At 26.5% G+C, this 17785-nt stretch overlaps 1 protein-coding gene across 6 annotated transcripts in view; it reads left to right on the top strand.

The window, feature by feature from the left end:
* The window catches only part of LOC142333753 (putative polypeptide N-acetylgalactosaminyltransferase 9), a 436298-nt gene extending 422543 nt beyond the window's left edge, over nt 1–13755 (top strand). For 4 of the 6 annotated variants that reach the window (XM_075381223.1, XM_075381224.1, XM_075381226.1 and 1 more), the window contains 2 exons: nt 11266–11394; nt 13461–13755. In XM_075381223.1, the coding sequence (XP_075237338.1) occupies nt 11266–11394; nt 13461–13601 (270 nt within the window). In that variant the 3' untranslated portion in view covers nt 13602–13755. The remainder of the gene's footprint in view (nt 1–11265; nt 11395–13460) is intronic. The other 2 variants (XM_075381228.1, XM_075381229.1) reach the window with 2 other exon arrangements.
* Nucleotides 13756–17785: the final 4030 nt, after the last annotated feature.

Below are 17785 nucleotides of genomic sequence, written 5' to 3'. Positions count from 1 at the left end.
AAAAAAAACAATCTTACTTGAATACATTAATGCATTTTTTGAGAAGTATAAATTTAGTGAATTCATTATCATATATGTGGATCACAGTGTTCAATGGCCATCTTAAAAATATATGTTGGCATGCCAGTATGTAACAGTATGTTTGGCTCAGTGTGGAAGGCAACTTCCGCTTTCTTAGTACGCCTGGCATGAGATTGTTTACTTGAGAATGACTATGCCTGTTTAAAGAGCGATATTTATAAGTTACAAGTAACATGCTTAGTCACCTACTATAACCATTTTGCTATGGCACCTAATATAAGAGGTTTGTTCAGACAAGAAATTAAAGTTTTTGAAATAGCATGTCGATGTGTGGTTTGATTTTTTGATAGTGGTGCTAAATAGTGGAGTTTTTTAAAATATTTTGTTTGCTGTGCATCATTCTGTATTGTTTGACGACTAGGTAAGAGAGTTTGTTTAACTTTTGCTGCAGTTTTTTGATGTAAAAAAATGAAGGTTCTTGAAGAGTACTGTATTTAGGTGAAATTAACTCTGGAAATTATTTAAGAAGCTTGTGGAAAAGAATTATGAATTGTATGTATTGTTGTGATTGTATGTTATTTAACATCTTATGTTAATCAAATGTGTGAAGGTTATAGTAGATGGGAATAGTGTATCATTTGAATCGGTTTTGAGTTTGTTCCATTTGAACATACATCAATAAAATTTTTATTTTGAATTAAGAAGAAACCTAAATCGTGAATGAACAAGAAATGCATGTTAAACCAAGATGATAATTAACACCTGTGCATTTTAGCTAATTTTTTTTTTTTTTGTTAAGCATAACAATTGTTTTACCCTCTGTCACTATAGAATTCTTTGTGTTTCTGATTATAAAATTTACCCTTAAAGGATACGATTCCATATGATAAGAAAGTAAAGGAGATCCACTGTGGAATCAGCAGCATACTCTATGAGAAGCATACCAGAAAGCTTTCTAATCGTGGCTGTATTCAACGGGATAAATCTTAATGAGTTGTATGAAAAGTAAACAAAACGATATAAATATTTTCCCCTGAAAAGAGACCTCAAAGAAGCGAAAAACTTATGCCAGTGTTTCTAATAACCCTTCCAGCATTTTTTGGTTAAATGTTAAGTTCATCTAACATTATTTTTTTTATTTCATCCAACCTTGTAAATTGATGTAGTTTTAATGTTCTGTTAATCAGTAAGCAGAAAAAAAAATTGTCGGGAAAAAACAGTGATTGTAACATTATTTTTGGCAAATAATCACACATTACTAATGAAGTGTAAGTAGTATTGTTAGCTTGGTGCAATATCCATGAACTGTTTATCCACATTTGTGGTCACTTTCTTTGGACTGTCTCAAAAAAAAAAAGCATAAAACTGCTAAGTAATACTGTTCATTGATTGTACAACTTTGTTATAAGCGTTTATAATGAGTGATGCTATTTTAAATACAAAATGCATTAAGGATAACCTTAAAATTTTATCAATTCTGTTAGAATTTGATTTAAGTTTTCAAATTTATTTAGTCTTATTCCATTGGGTTAATTGACCTTTTTTTTTGGTATCAATTGTATACACCCATGTTTTTGTCATCTTTTTGAGTAATTCTGAGTCATCTTTAATGTCAATTAAAATTGTATTATGTTTATGCGATGCCATTTTTGTTTAAAATTTAACAGTTTTGGAATAAATTTTACTACTACTCATTTCATAACCAAAATGTCAGTAAAAATTATTTTGCGTGACCCATAAAGAATTTTGTACTTCTTCACCAATTCTTCTAATGGTAATTCATTGATTTTTTACATTTTAGACATCTAACTCTTTTGTTAATGTCATTTTCAAACAAAAGAAATTGCAGTTGAAATTAAAATGTCAGTACTCTTGACTGCAAAATTGAACTGTGCTTCTGATATTGTTGATACTGTTGATATTCATTAGATAGTGCTCCCTATCAAGGGGAAAAATTTAACTCTGTCAAAAAGACATAGCACACAGAATTAAAAATCCTTATTATTTTTTATGTACATGTTACGAAATACAATACTGTACAATGGAAGATTACGTTTAGTGATAAATGATAAAAAATGCTTATAAGGATAAATTCTTAGGACTTTATATATAAACTTAGAAATTCTTATATAAATTCCTGTTAATTTAATGGTATTAAATTTTTTTTATATGTAATTATTTACGTATCATTAATTAGAGTTGTTAAATTAATCACGTGTAATTTTTGCACTTTGTAGTTTTTTAAATGTAAGAAAGCAATAATTATTTTTCACGGTTTGATATTGCATATATTTTGTTATAGTGTGTATCGCATAAATTTTATTTTATTCTTTCTTCAGTAAGTAATGAAATGTTATTACACATGTCACATTGTGAGTATTTAAAAACACTTCTGCAACTTTTTTTGTGACCCTTATAACCTGATAATCCATTATGTTAGGAATATAATGCCAAAATATTTTTATCACTTTCATTGCAATTTTCATTAATACTTGCATATATTTATTTTTTTTGAAAATTCAAATAATTCATTAACATATTATGACAACTGTGCTAATAAAATTTAATATTAAGTGAAATGTAAACCACCAAAACACAGTACATAGATAAATTAAACTTACCATATTAATTCCAAGAATTGATGAGTTTCATAGGATCCCCTGCAAGTAAATTGTTTTTATAATGTATGACTTGAATTTGCCAAATTGTTTCCGTTTTAAAATTTTGAAATTTATTATGGACGAATTCGCAAATTCTGCTGTCCAGTACTGAAATGATGTATTACTTAAAACATATTTTATATAACAAAATAGTAACAGTTTCAACAAATTCAAAATCACAAATTATAAAAACAACTGAAGATACGAGATCCGGCAAAAATTGATTTTTGGAATTAATATGGTAAGTTTAACTTATCTTTGTAGTGTATTTTGGTGGTTTAAATTTCATGTAATATATGTTACATTTTCTAATTCAAATTTAAATTTAATGTGTATTTAATAATTTTTTTTTAAATTCTGTGTTTTGATGTGTTGTGCTGTTGAGATAGTTTAGCTAATTATATAAGTGCCAATAAAAAATTATCTGAACTTCATGTGGGCCAATACTGAAATTTTTAGTTTAAAAAATCTCCTTTTTAACGTTGTTAGGAATTTTTAAGCAAACTAATTTTTCTTTATGAATTTTAAATAATAATATAGATATAAGTTATTTAGGAAGTGAGATAACTAATGTTAAGTGAGTCACTGTGGGTTTTACTGTTTATATATTATTCAATGTTTATTTTAAATGTGCCACCATCACATGGTGATTAGGATCTCTCAGCATGTGGTATCAGGATCTCTGATACCACAAAAAAAGAACTACAAAAGGCTTTAAATAAGAAACTTCTGTTATTTCTCCCTAACCATTAAGAAGTGTGGTATTAACTCATTGCTAAACACAATATAATCAATAAAGTTGTCATCTTCATATTGCAACATTTTGATCGTGAAGTTCGCACCGCATAGTGGGTAGGCTTCACAGCCTGTAACAGCTGTAAATTGTATGATCACATACATAAGCATTTCCTTAAATCATTGTACACTGTCATTATCCAGATTTGCTACTTTGCAGCTGACCTTTTTAACAGATATATAGAACTATGGAGGAACGATTTCCTGACACATTCAACATTATCTTCACGAACCCTCAGTCTAGTTCTTTTTCCTTTACACAGACATCGTATCGTTTAGAACCAGTATGTTATCGACAAATTTTAATGTTACCGTCACTCAGAGAATCACAATTAAATTTTCTGCAAAACAAATGTTGAATTGTAAATACAGAATCAAATCCAGCAAATGCAAAACACAAAAGGCTTTCTGTAAAGGAGTCACTTGACAATGTCAAGTGTAAAGGTAGGGAATCAATCTATGGTCATGCGTGCAACTAAAACTATCCTTTTTCTTTTTGATATTATTCCTAAATCTACACTGTACATCTCGTCCAAAAGATATTATAACAAATTAAAATCTTAGTATTCTTTTTATATACCTTGATATATTGCACATAAATATATAGATAAATATAATGTTACTGGGGATAAAAAAAGGAACTATCTCTGTGTTTGCCGAGGTGGATTAACAGAAACAATGGTAAAACCTTGATCAGAACAAAATCCCAAAATATACTATTTATTATTTATTAAAAAATAGAGGTGATTAAAATTCCACATTATTTATATAAATATAACACGTGATATAATCTTAAGTAAATACATGAAGATATTAATTATAAAAAATAACTTGAAATTAAATCACAATTAAGATTGTATTAATGAAAATTATTTAAGCAAATATTTATAGTTCAGATGGATAAATGTGTAAATTCCTGTCTTAACACAAAATAAAAAGCAATTTATAAAATTGAGGGTACTTACATATTAACGCCACCGCAGCTACAGCTTTATTTAAAAACAAAGTAGTCAATCGGATTTTGGTGGAAAATGGGCCGATATAGAGTTTAACATAAATAAATAAATATTTATTTTATAAATATAATTTAACTAAACTTAACCTATGCTCGCTTCGCTCGCTAACCTTGACTAATAATTAACACCGTAATTTTTTGAGTATTTATTTAATAAATTCAGTTCTAAGTTCAATTATTTATTATTTAAATAATCAAATTGCAATAATTACTGAATTTATTAAATAAAAACTCAAAAAATGACTGTGTTAATTAGTCAAGGTTAGCGAGCGAAGCGAGCATAGGTTAAGTTTCGTTAAATTATATTTATAAAATAAATAAATATAAATAACTGTTTTGAATCTGTTTTGGCCCATTTTCCACCGAAATCCGATTGACAACTTTGTTTTTAAATAAAGCTGTAGCTGCGGTGGCGTTACATATTAACGCCACCGAAATTAAGTACCAAATTGAGAATAGACTCAGATATACAAAAAATATATAATTATGAATGATTAGTAAATTTTTATAAAAATACACATTGTGTTGACTATTCGCACTTCCATTTAATTAAAAATTAAAGCCTTTATGTTTTATTTACAATGTTCTTCGTAAATGTACAAAGTTTTTCATAGTGCATTTGTACTATTACTAGCCTTAAATCTGTTTTAACTTTTAAAATATTACCTTAAGCGTATATAAAAATCCTAGACATCTGCACAGGATTTTAACTAAGAGTGGTCAGTTCATTTCCTTTGTCATAAATTTGATTTTATTTTTTTTTTTTTATATTGGTGAAGGTATATTTGACAATCTTCTCTTCGTATTTTTGTTTTATAAATTATTTTTTCAGCTACTCTGTCACTTATAACAATGCTGCTGTTGTATGCTGTTTATCACATTGCTATTTATAATAATGTATAATTTATTAATTGTATTAACAAGTAGTTTTTGTATTCTGTAGTCAGTATCTACTAATACTTATTAATTTAAAATATGTTGTTTTTAATAAGTTTTTTTTTGTAATATTGCATTATTATCTTTATAATCAGTGTAAGTACTAAAGTTTATATAGATTAGTAGCATAATTTTATGTATAGCACTTTTATAGTACATTAATTCATGTTATTATTGTTTTCTGATCATCTATTGACCGTACTGTAAAAGTTTTAGTAAAAAAGATTTTTGATAAATTTTACCAAATTTTATACTGCTACTAAATATATTAATAATACAACACAGGTGCAGAAAACATAAATTTATAAATAAAAAGTTCAGTAGTAGCATTTACACAAAAGATAATACTGTCTTGTTAGATCGGAGTAAACAAATCTTCTGATCCTGTAAATGATAAAACTCCTACAAAAATGGAGAGAATATGTTAACAGATGTAACCTATAACTGGATTGGATTAAATCTTTTAAATAATAAAACTGTGTAAAAATAAAGCAAGACAGAAATGGTTAGAAATTGTTGGTCCCAATTTGTCTTGAGGGTACTTACGTATTAACGCCACCGCAGCTACAGCTTTATTTAAAAACAAAGTAGTCAATCAGATTTCGGTGCAAAATGGGCCGATATAGAGTTTAACATAAATAAATTCATAAATATATTTAATAAATTCAGTAATTATTGCAATTTGATTATTTAAATAATAAATAATTGTAATTACTGAATTTATTAAATAAATACTCAAGAAATTACGGTGTTAATTAGTCAAGGAGCGTAGGTTAAGTTTGGTTAAATTATGTTTATAAAATAAATATAAATAACCATTTATATTCTGTTTTGGCCCATTTTAGTACCACAAAGTTCAGTACTAGGTCCAGACTTATTTTTAACATATTGATGTTTCAGGAAGTTTCTTTCATACTTTACAGATATATATTTTGATATCAAAATAATGAAAAAAAGTTATATAAACATAGCTGTAAATATTTTGTTTTCAAGTTAATGTCTAATAAAGAATTTTGATCAGATTCCCACTCTAAAGGTCAAATAAATGGCATATTGATAAAACTTGGTGGGAAAAATTATTTAGCAAAATTTAAAGGTTTTATATGCTATATGTTATATGAAAAATTAGAAAAATGTATCCCAGAACTGTATTTCCAGTTCTTATTTTCAAGGAAATAGTTGTAAAACTTCAAAACTGGAGTTGAAAATTACCCCTTTTTTTCAGTTTGGCATAAATTAATTTGTTAAATTCCCAGTAACCAATAGAACTTCAGATAAAATCTATAGAAAATTAAATTCTAAGAAAATTAACTTAATTATAGCCAATAAAAACCGAATAAAATTCTAAAAAGTTCATTTATTATAAACCATACACCATATATATATTTATTTATTTGTTGATAAATAAGATTGGAAGTCATCATCTGATTTACAATTAAAAAGTGATAATAATAATAATAATAATACAATAAAAGAAATTCCTCTACAAAGTATAACTTTCATAAATAGATGTAACCTTTTGTAAGGCATATTTTTTCATTATTGTCCAGTAGTTATGTAATATTATCATTTATTCAAATCAGAGATTCAATTAAAAATCTGGAGGCAACATTGGATAGTCCAAAAGCATATTTACAATATGTTAAAACAAATTTTAAGGTTTATCATTTAGTCTCAGATGTTCTGGTTTTTATCATCTCACTCTTTGTTCTTTATTAAAGCTTGAGCTAGGTACATTTCCAGTCCTTGGTTGTTTATTATAAACTTTGCATGAACCAATGTGTATTTCTAGTGAATATCCCTTGAATTTTTTTTGAAGTGAAAATATTCAGTTGTTTGGAGAAGGTAATTTTCCAGGTATCTCTTCCAAGAACAAAAAATCTAAATTAGAAATCTTTCAAAAGAACCGATCTCAATTTGATAAATCCTTAAATAAAAATACATAATATTGTTTTGAAGAACATCTTCATCAAATGTAGAAAGAGTTTTTGTGAAAGAAATGATAAGATTAAGGAAGTAGGAAAACTGTTAGCAATTAACAATTATTACAGTTGTTTAATTATAATTGTTGATAAGCAAACAGATCTGAACATATAAATTATAATAAGAATTTGAAGATTAGGTTTGTGTAAGGCTGTAAAACAGTATTTCAATGTAAGCTCCTGTATGTAGGACCAAATTTTAAAGAGAGACTATCATTTCATTCATTTAATAAATTGAAACAAATTTTAATTAAATAATATTTTTTATCCGTTGAAAAATCCAGTTTTAAGAGTCCATTCATTTCCCAGTTATAAGTAAATTAGATAATGATTGGTTTTGGATTACATTTTCTGATTCACCTTATAATGATTGTATAATTCACCCTCTAATACCCTACACAAGTCATCAGAGGATGACATTTAAAAAAAATATTTTATTTGAAAGCTTGTCATTATTATTAAATGTTATGTGAGCTTTGACTCACAAAATACGTTTTAACTACTTAATCAAATTTTCATGAGTGAAAACATACTGTCAAATTTTTGTTTATTGGGGTAAAATTTCTTTTCTTTTAAAAATTGATGGTGACTGGGTTTGGTTGTATGTGCTCACATTTTTATTTTAGCTGCTTTTGGCACAGAACGTCTAAAAATGTTCAGGATTTTGAAGCTTTTCTTTGTAAAAGTTTTTGTTGTTGTTAGTACACTAAATTCATAAATGTTATTTAGTTATATTGGCAAAAACATTTATCAAAACCATGTAACATTTTCATGACTGGCTGTAGGTTCACCTTTTTCTTAGTAGTAAATTAAAAATTCTAACATTTCTGTATGATTTAATTATTAATTTCTCTTACATTTACTTAAAACAATAACTTATTACTAAAAAAATCAATTTTATTCACTAGCGAATTTTTGATACTAGTAGTTAATGTACAACAGTGCTGTAAGTAGAGTATACTGCTATTCTATATAGAGTTTAGTTTATAATTTAGTTTTAAGTTTAAATATTTTATCTTATTTTGTGTATTTAGTAAATAATTACTTCCTCTCCCTTATATTATATAAGTGTAAATAATAAAATAATTTAAACTGTTTATAGTTGGATTGCCATTTGGAAATATTGACGATCCTATTATTTTTATTTTTAAACTGTATTTTATCATTTAAATTCCTAATGAAGATGTCATGAGAGCATTTAAATGTTAAATTATTATTTACTGGCTATGTTAAATGGTTTCATGGCATATTTATATCATAATTCATATAAAAAAAATTTTTACACTTTACTAAGATTGCAAGAAATTATGGTAATATTGTGTAAGAAGTGAATGGAAAAAGCTGTCAACAGTATTTCAATGATAACATTTTTAATAAAGTAGTTATTATCAGAAATGATTGTGTGGTATTGACTACAAAAGTATAGACTTTTGTGTCATTAAAATAATAAAATGCTGATTCAATATTACTTCATTACCCTTTATAATTTTCTATAATGTCACTATTGTTTTATCAAGGAATAAGCTTTTTTATATCGTACAAATAAAAATCTGCTACACGGAATTTCAATCAGTTGGGCAATGTGCAGTTTTCAACTTCTTACTCTCTCCTTGTGCTATTGAAAAGCAAGCCTTTTTTTAAAGTTTTGAAAGACACGATCATTCGATGCAAAGTTTGATTGATCAAAAAGTTTCAGATCAGTTTGTTGAATATTCTCAACGTAGCAGACATGTATTGTGTATAATATAATTTCTTTTGTCAGTATTCCATATTGTCTGTTTTAAATTGTTCACTATAATTTTGAGACTATTTTTAGGACTTTTTTTTTTTAAGTCAACTGAATCCATCTATCAACTAAAAAGTTGTCTTTTTGATGACTATAAATAACAGTGGTCACCTTATTTTCTATGCTGACTTGATTTACTTGAGATTGTTGTTTTTGTTTAATATTGATGTTATGTTTTACTCTGTGTAAGTTATATAAGAAAATATTAATCTCCTTTCTTATAGTGGCCCAGAAAAATATTTGAGTACATGTAAAAGTATACGCTTTGGTTTTTAAACGTATCAGTTAAGTATTTTTGAGAACCATTTTGTACGTAGTTTATGATAGAATTGTTTTTTAGGTAGTAATTCTGGTACATGATACATTATGTTAAATCAGAATTCTATTACGGTGAGAAAATACTTCTAAAGCATTCTCCATTATTAAAGAAACTAAATTTCCCATTTTTCTCTTAATCATGATTGTTTTTATAGACTACATTAAATTCTCGACATCACTGCCGTTGTTTTTCTAAATGATTTTTATTAGTAATTGGTTCTTCAATTGAAGAAAATAATATTGATGTAATAGGAAAATTTGACTATTTTATGAAGAAACATAAAAATATTCTTTATATGAGGTGTGATAGAAAAATAGAGAATTTTTCATTTTTATCAAAAAGAATTTTTATTATTTTATATTGATATTGCCCCTTCTACAAAATAGTCCCCCAGAGATGCGATACTCTTACACCAGCGTTTCTTCAAATACTCAAAACATTTGTGGAAAATTATTTTTATTATATAGTGTTTCATCTATCATTCTAAATCAGTGGGAATAAGAAAAGCTGCAGGGTAGAGTTTAGCAATATAAAATTATTTTTGGCCAAATAATCATGAATTAGTAGTGAAGTGTGAACTGGAGCATTATCTTTATGCAAAATAAAGTAATTATTTGTCCCCATTTGTGGTCATTTTCTTTCAATCAGCTAATGTAAAGTGTAAAATCTGTTAGTAATACTGTTTGTTGAATGTACATCCTTGTCGTAAGAATTCTTAATGGATGATACCATTGTAATCAGAAAAATTAGAAAGCCTAACATTCAGTTAAACTCTGTGTACCTTTTTGGTCTTTTTTCAGGATGCTTGGACCTTCATTTCAATATCATAATTGTACACCCACATTTTGTCACCTGTTTTGACATGTTTAACTAATATTGATATAACAATTGTTCTGTTATGTTTTAGTGATGTCGCGTTTCTTGAAAATTCAACAGTTTAAGAACAATTTTTGCTGCTACTCATTTCATACCCAAAATGTCAGTTAGAATTGTTTTACCCAAGCTATAAGATATTCTCACTTCTTTATCAACTTTTTTGAATAGTGATTCAACAATTATTGATCACAAAAGTGTTTATTTTGTCAATATTTTCAGTAGTTGTTGATATGTTAGGATGTCCAACCCTTTTGTTGTTTTCACAGCCTTCGTGAAATCATTTGTATCGCTTATAAACCCTTTTTATATTGACATAAGATCCTTGCCAAAAGTATTAAGTATTGTCAAAAGTAGTAGTATCTTCACTGCAGTTTGTTCCATTTTTAATGCAACAAAAACTGAACAAATATGAACAAATACTTTGTTCTGTATTTTCAAAGTAAATCGCCATTCATAATAAAAATATGGTCTTAATTACTCAGTCACCTCAGATATGGAAATAATAGTTATTAATGTACGGTTGTAAAAATATTAAAACTTTAAACCAAATCGTGATAATCTTGATAGTAAGTATAGTATATAGTATAGTAGTCTTGATAAGTTTGTATTCATATTTCTGTCATGCAGGTATTGACCAGAATTTTAGCAAAATTTCATAATTTGTAGATTTAGATTCCCTGTAATAAGTTTTTGTTACATGGTACTATATTAATTGTTTACAAGTACAGCTTTTAATACAAATACTACTGTATTATTACTACACATTCATTTTTGAAAGTTTTATTTATTAATTTTATGATAATAAATAGGTGATAATGTTTAAACTAATAATTATTGTTTATTACTGTTCATATATTTTGTATTTTGTATTACAGTATTGGATGTTGAGTAAAATCGGTGAAATAAGGAGGGATGAAGCGTGTCTTGATTATGCTGGTCAAGATGTTATATTATATCCATGTCATGGTTCAAAAGGAAATCAATATTGGCAGTATAGGCCAGAGGTAAATAATTTTTTTTCCACATAAAAGTTGTAAATTTTGATCATAAATCATTATTAACTTATTTTTATTGATATTCTGAGTCAGCCATTCCAACAAACTTGGCTAACACTTCCTAGGACACTCTATACATATGATTACAAAAATGTAGGAACATAGTATGTACGTATTTTTTAAAGAAATTACTTTTAAACTTTTATTTTAATTACCTGGATGAAGCGAGGTGCTGTTAGTTTAGCATTTCATCTCCTTGTATTTTATAGCGTAGAATTTGTTTGTATGCAGTTTGAGATTTTTATGAAATTTTAACAGTAATCTACCGTTTTATTAACTAGACTGATGTACAAGGGTGAATCAATAAGTACCCGTGTTTGAAGACAGGTGGTGTTGCTGAGGAAAGTGGCATTAGTAGAGTATACTACCGTTTATTAAATGACACCATACAAAATTTCACAATGATCTATAGGTTAGTTTTTATTAGATAGCCATTGTATTAAATATAATTGATGTTTTGATTCAATGGAAGAAGAACAAATATCGATCTGTAATTTGCTTTTTATTTTTGTATGGAAAACATGCAAAGAAATAACAACAAAGTTGGATTCTGTCTATAGGGGCTCTTCACCATCTATGACAACTGTGAGATATTGGTTTAACGAATTTAAAAGTGGTCGTACATCTGTTTCTGATGAGGAGCACCCAGGTTGCCCAGCAAACGTTACTGAGGAAATCATTGAAAAGGTCCACAACATCTTGCTGATCAATGGATGAAAGTGCATGAAGTAGCAGAGGCTGTACAGAAGTAGGTGTGTTGTACAGAACGGCAATAAACATCTTATATGAAAAGTTAAGAATGATGAAAGGTGTTGCCTCAATGGGTACCGCGATCGCTCACTTTGGACAACAAGCGGTTTCGGTTGTCAATTTTGAAGCAGTGTTTGGATCTCTTTAAGTGAAATCCGCAGGAGTTTTTATGTCAACTTGTCACCATTGATGAAACCTGGACATTACTATATGCCAGAGACCAAACAAAAATCAAGACAACGGGTTTTTCCAGGCAAATCTGCTCTAAAGAAGAGCAAGATAGTTCCCGTCAACCAGAAAGTTCACGGCTACAATTTTTTGGGATGTGAAGATATTAATCCTTATAGACTTTCTGGAAAAAGGAAGCACAATCACGGGGCAGTTCTAAAGTGTATTATTGGACCGATTCAATGAGAAATTGAACGACATGGGCCCATTCGGCAAAGAAAATGTACTGTTTTATCACGACAGTGCACCAGCTCACTCATCTGGAATTGTCACGACCAAATTGCATGAATTACATTAACGAATTGCTGCTGCATCCACCATACTCGCCCGACCTGGCTCCCTGCAACTTCTTTCTCCAACATGAAAATGTGGCTTGCAGGAAAAAAAATTTGACAGAAGCCAATTTTGAAGAGTTTGATAAATCGTATTCTTAGAGGGTTTAAAAAAATGGCAGTGTTTCATCCTAAAAAGAGATTATATTGAAAAATAAAAAAACATTTTTTGAAAAACTTGGATTTTCATTCCTAACACAGGTACTTATTGATCCATCCTTGTATATACATATGTAAGAAATTTCCTTAAAATTGTTATAGAATGATTGTCAGTATTCTGGTCTGGTGACCAGAATAGCTCTAGCACTTATAATCTAAAAGGTTGCTTATTGAATAACTCATGTCAAATTATTGAAGATCACTTGTAAAATAGAGAATAAATTTCCTGCCAAAAACAGTATAATGAGCAAACATGGTGTTCACTGATGGTCAGTCTCCTTTGAAATGTTGGTCATTTTTAATTTAGAATTAATACCATAAGATTATTTGTGGTATCGGTTAAATTTTACACTTTTATTTAAAATTGATAATTCTGTTTTTTGCTTTAATAATTAAAATTGTTTGTTTAGGATAAAGTGGTGATCGACATGTACAACATTTGTCATAAATCGAATTAGGTGTCTAACATTTCTAATAGATTACTCGTATTTAATATATTTATTTTATTAATTAATTACAGTTGTTTTTTAACGATTCTTTTTCTAGACAAAATTAATACAACATGGCAGCAGTAAAAGATGTCTAGCGATATCAGAAAATAAAACGAAATTAATTATGGAAGAATGTAATAGTGCACAACCACATCAACAGTGGAAATTTGAAAATTATGATGCAACAAAACTATAGTGAATAGTGAATAGATTTAAAAAATATTAATTAAAATAAACCTCAAAAACTTTTATAATTGTTGGACATATCATAAATATCATATCGTCGAACATTATTAATAACTATATTATACATATATAAAATATATGTTTACTTTTTTTTTTCAATATTGTCTGTTTTATAATTAACAGATAATATATTTTAATTAATAAAATTATTTTTAAAAATATATATATATAATATAAAGTATATTTATTAAAAAAAAAAAAAGCAAAAGAAAAACATTCTGGTGTTTTATTTAATTTATTTATAAAGTAGTTATATATATATATATATAAATATATAGTGATATTGTAAAGAACAAAAAAGACTATATAGTTGTTACTTTATAAGAAATGGTATATTTAAATATCAATTTTACATATCAATCAATATTTTATTTAATAATTTAACCCTTTTAATTTAAAGTTATTAAATTTATATAAGCTAAAACCATCAAGGCTTCTAATACATAATTTTTTTTTTAATATATAAATTAACCTTTTCTATGTTGAGCCATTTTTAATTAATTACAAACTAAAACAGTAAGACTTTTCGTTTTATTAATTACATTTTTTTAATGTAAAGCAGTACAGTTTACATTAAAAAAAATTTTGTACTAAGCTCTCTGTTAGTGTATATATATGTACCTCATTAATCAAACAAACTTTTATACAATTTTCTTTCAATGGAACCTTTAAATCAGAATATATAATTAGTAGACTTAAATGTAGAAATAAAAATTAATTTAACTATGAATATCAGCATAGAAGTTCAGTTTTATGTATTTTGTCACGATTATGTACTTTTTGATCAATAATTTTTGGAAAAGTGAAGGGAGAAATTTAAAAAAAATTCTCCAAAAATAATTGTTTTATAAAAAACAATTAGTAAAAGTTAGTAAGAACTGGTTTAACATGTTATGTTTCTCTCTCTTTAACAATGGGATAAACCTTGATTTTTCATTGTTGTAATCATTTTTACATAAAGAGATGACAAGAGATAGAGAGAGAGAGAAAATTCATTAAGTAAGGATTCTTCTCATTTCTATATATGTTCATGAATTTAATGTAAAATTTTGAATATAATTATTATAGTAGGCTGAAAATGTTCAAATCAACTTCAAACATGAAATTGGTAAAATTTTGGAAGCCTAACCTCCAAGCAAATAATTTAGCGTTCATTCTCAGTAACATTGATCTATATGTATTGGAAAATTTAAACTTGTGTTTTTCTATAACTATTTTAAGTATAACTTGATCAATTTTTTCAAATTTTCTTCATAAAAGATTTTAAAAATGATAAACTTTATAGGAGATTTGTAATAAAGTAAGATTTTACATTTAGACATTTTTTTTTATTAAATTTTAATAAAGAAAATCTAAAACAATTGTAAGTAATAATGTACTTGCAAATTTTTGTGGCCAAATGACACAAAAGAAGCTCATAACAAGATTTATTATCATTATCTTTACACAGTATTAACTGTTTTTCAAAACAAAATTCTCCTTAGTGTTGCAACTCAAGAAATTTTATGTTGTATTTGTTTTACTATATTTAATGAAATTATTTTAAATGATTAATAAGGTCCTTTTTAATGCTTTTTAGAATTAAAAAACATTTCACTTATATATTCAAGATTTTTCTTTACTAAATTAAAGACTGAAAAGTGTAAAAATAATTGATTTAATAAAAAAAATGTACCTTGAAAGTTTTAGCGGTAATAAATAAATGTAAAAAAATTAGATAATGACAGAAGGGTTAAATATTATGATGCATTTTTAAAACTTATAAAATATTAATATTTAAATTATATATTTTATGAATTAAAATTATATTAGATGTATAAGTTATAATAATATTATTGTATTATCAAAATTAAGTTTTTTTTAAATTTTATGTTTTATTATTATAATTTTTTTTTTACATTTACTGTGATAAGTTTATATAGTTTCAGTAGGTTATTATTAATTTATTATTGAACAAATTTTTGTAATTTTATTATAATATTTGGTATCTATTAATAAATTTATAATAGGTGATAATATATTTATTGCATATCATAGAAAAATTTTATAATATATAATTTACAAATGTAAATTTTTATTAATTTTTTTAGTCGACTAATAAGTCTTACATACGAACAAAAGATGTAACAAAGTTTTCAAGAAGTTTAGAATAATTTTGAAATATGACAATTTATAAGGTACCATCTTTGCTTAGTTATTTTTTAAATTCTTTAAAGGATACAAAAATAAAATACTGATATTAAGTGTAGTTGAATCGATGAGATAATGTAATAATGATTGATGACTCATAAATTTGACTGATAAGAAAAAAATTGAGTATTAAAAAAAATAAATAATTTGGTTTTACATTTTTTGTTTTTTTTTTACAAATTGTAGCAATTGTATTTATACTTTAGGAATCAGAATTAGGAAACTTAGCTTAATCTTATAGAATAATCAGCCATTTGACTTGCTTGTCATGCAACTGCTAGGCAGAATTGATCCATATAAATCTCCTCCTTACTAGGGTTGCACTGACTCTTTATTGATCCCCATATCTTCCTTTGCATAGTAGTTGTTGTAGGATTAGAACCAAGTATACATTAAAGGTTGCGGGCGATTAAAAAAAAAAAAAAAAAACATGATTCTGCAAAGAAAATGCACTTTGAGTCATAGATATTCTGTCCTGTGCAGTCTGTGTTTATATTCTACGGAGTTCTGTTAAGTTTCAGATGTAGCAAAAAGCATCATAATATTCGTAATTAACTAATCGAAATTAAATGATTGCAAGTCCAAGTAAATTTTTTTAAGATCATCACAAGACCAAAGTTATACGTTAATTTTTTTTTTGTCTTCAGTCATTTGACTGGTTTGATGCAGCTCTCCAAGATTCCCTATCTAGTGCTAGTCGTTTCATTTCAGTATACCCTCTACATCCTACATCCCTAACAATTTGTTTTACATATTCCAAACGTGGCCTGCCTACACAATTTTTTCCTTCTTCAGGATATGTTAATATCCTATTTAAATTTATTATATTAAAAAAATAATGTAAATTAAATTAAGGTAATATCCTTTAGTTGAAATAACCAAACATTATTGAAACCCTAATATAAATCTTATAAGGGTTTCATTATCTGAAAAAAAGTATAAATCTTTATGAATTGCTTTGTTAAAATTCAGGAAAAATTACTATAAATTGTGAAAAAATATATATGCAAGTCACCATTTAGTTAAAGGTTAAAAGTTTTTCAGCAAATAAATTTTGAACATTTTTCATGTTATGTAGGTTTAATGCAAGTGTAATTTCCAATTACCTTAAATAATTATTAAATTTATTAATAATTTAATTTTTTGGCAACTTAACTTATCACAAGTTAAAACATTTACAGCCATTGAAATCAATCAAAGGTGTCAAAAGAAAATTTCCATTCTCTAAAAATTACTTTAAAAAAATCATTTCAACAATTCTACACCAATCTGTGTCATTCAGAAAATGAATTATGGATATTTTACTCAGTTACAATACATTAGCTAAGCTGTAATTTTTTTTTTACAGAAAAATTATTTTTTAATAATATTTTTTTGTTAGACAATTTTAACTACAGAGATTTATTCTTTTGAGGGCTAAATAAATTTTTTATACTGTATCCATTGTTTATGCTGTAAAATATCTATCAATTTAATGTCATAGGTAGCCAAAGGTGCATAAACCTACAGATATCAAGTTTTCAATAATTACATTAAATTTTCTTAACATTGATAATACTACGTTTTCATTTTACCCCCTCCCCATAATTAGTGTACATAAAACATTTCACAACATAACATATTATGAAATTACTAATATACAAATAAATGGTACTGAGTGATTTTTTAGTCCTGTTACCCAATTTTAAATGTAATTTAAGAAAGGGAAATTTAGGTAGAATAAAAAATGTATTTGTTACAAAAGAGATTTAATAAAAAGCTATTACTTGCATAATTGTTAAAGAATATGCTCAAAATGCCCACTCCTTGCGGTTGGTTATACATGCACGGACCCTTTTCAGCATATTAGCAGAAACCTTTTTAAGAGTTGTATTGGAAATATTCGTGATTAGTCCTTAAGTTCATCAATAGTGTGAGGATTGTTTTTGAAGGCCTCGGACTTAA

This window comes from Lycorma delicatula, chromosome 13, assembly GCF_047948215.1.
Source record: "Lycorma delicatula isolate Av1 chromosome 13, ASM4794821v1, whole genome shotgun sequence".
Lineage (NCBI taxonomy): Eukaryota > Metazoa > Arthropoda > Insecta > Hemiptera > Fulgoridae > Lycorma > Lycorma delicatula.
Note: the sequence above shows the minus strand (reverse complement) of the source record. Positions and strands in the feature narration are given on the sequence as shown.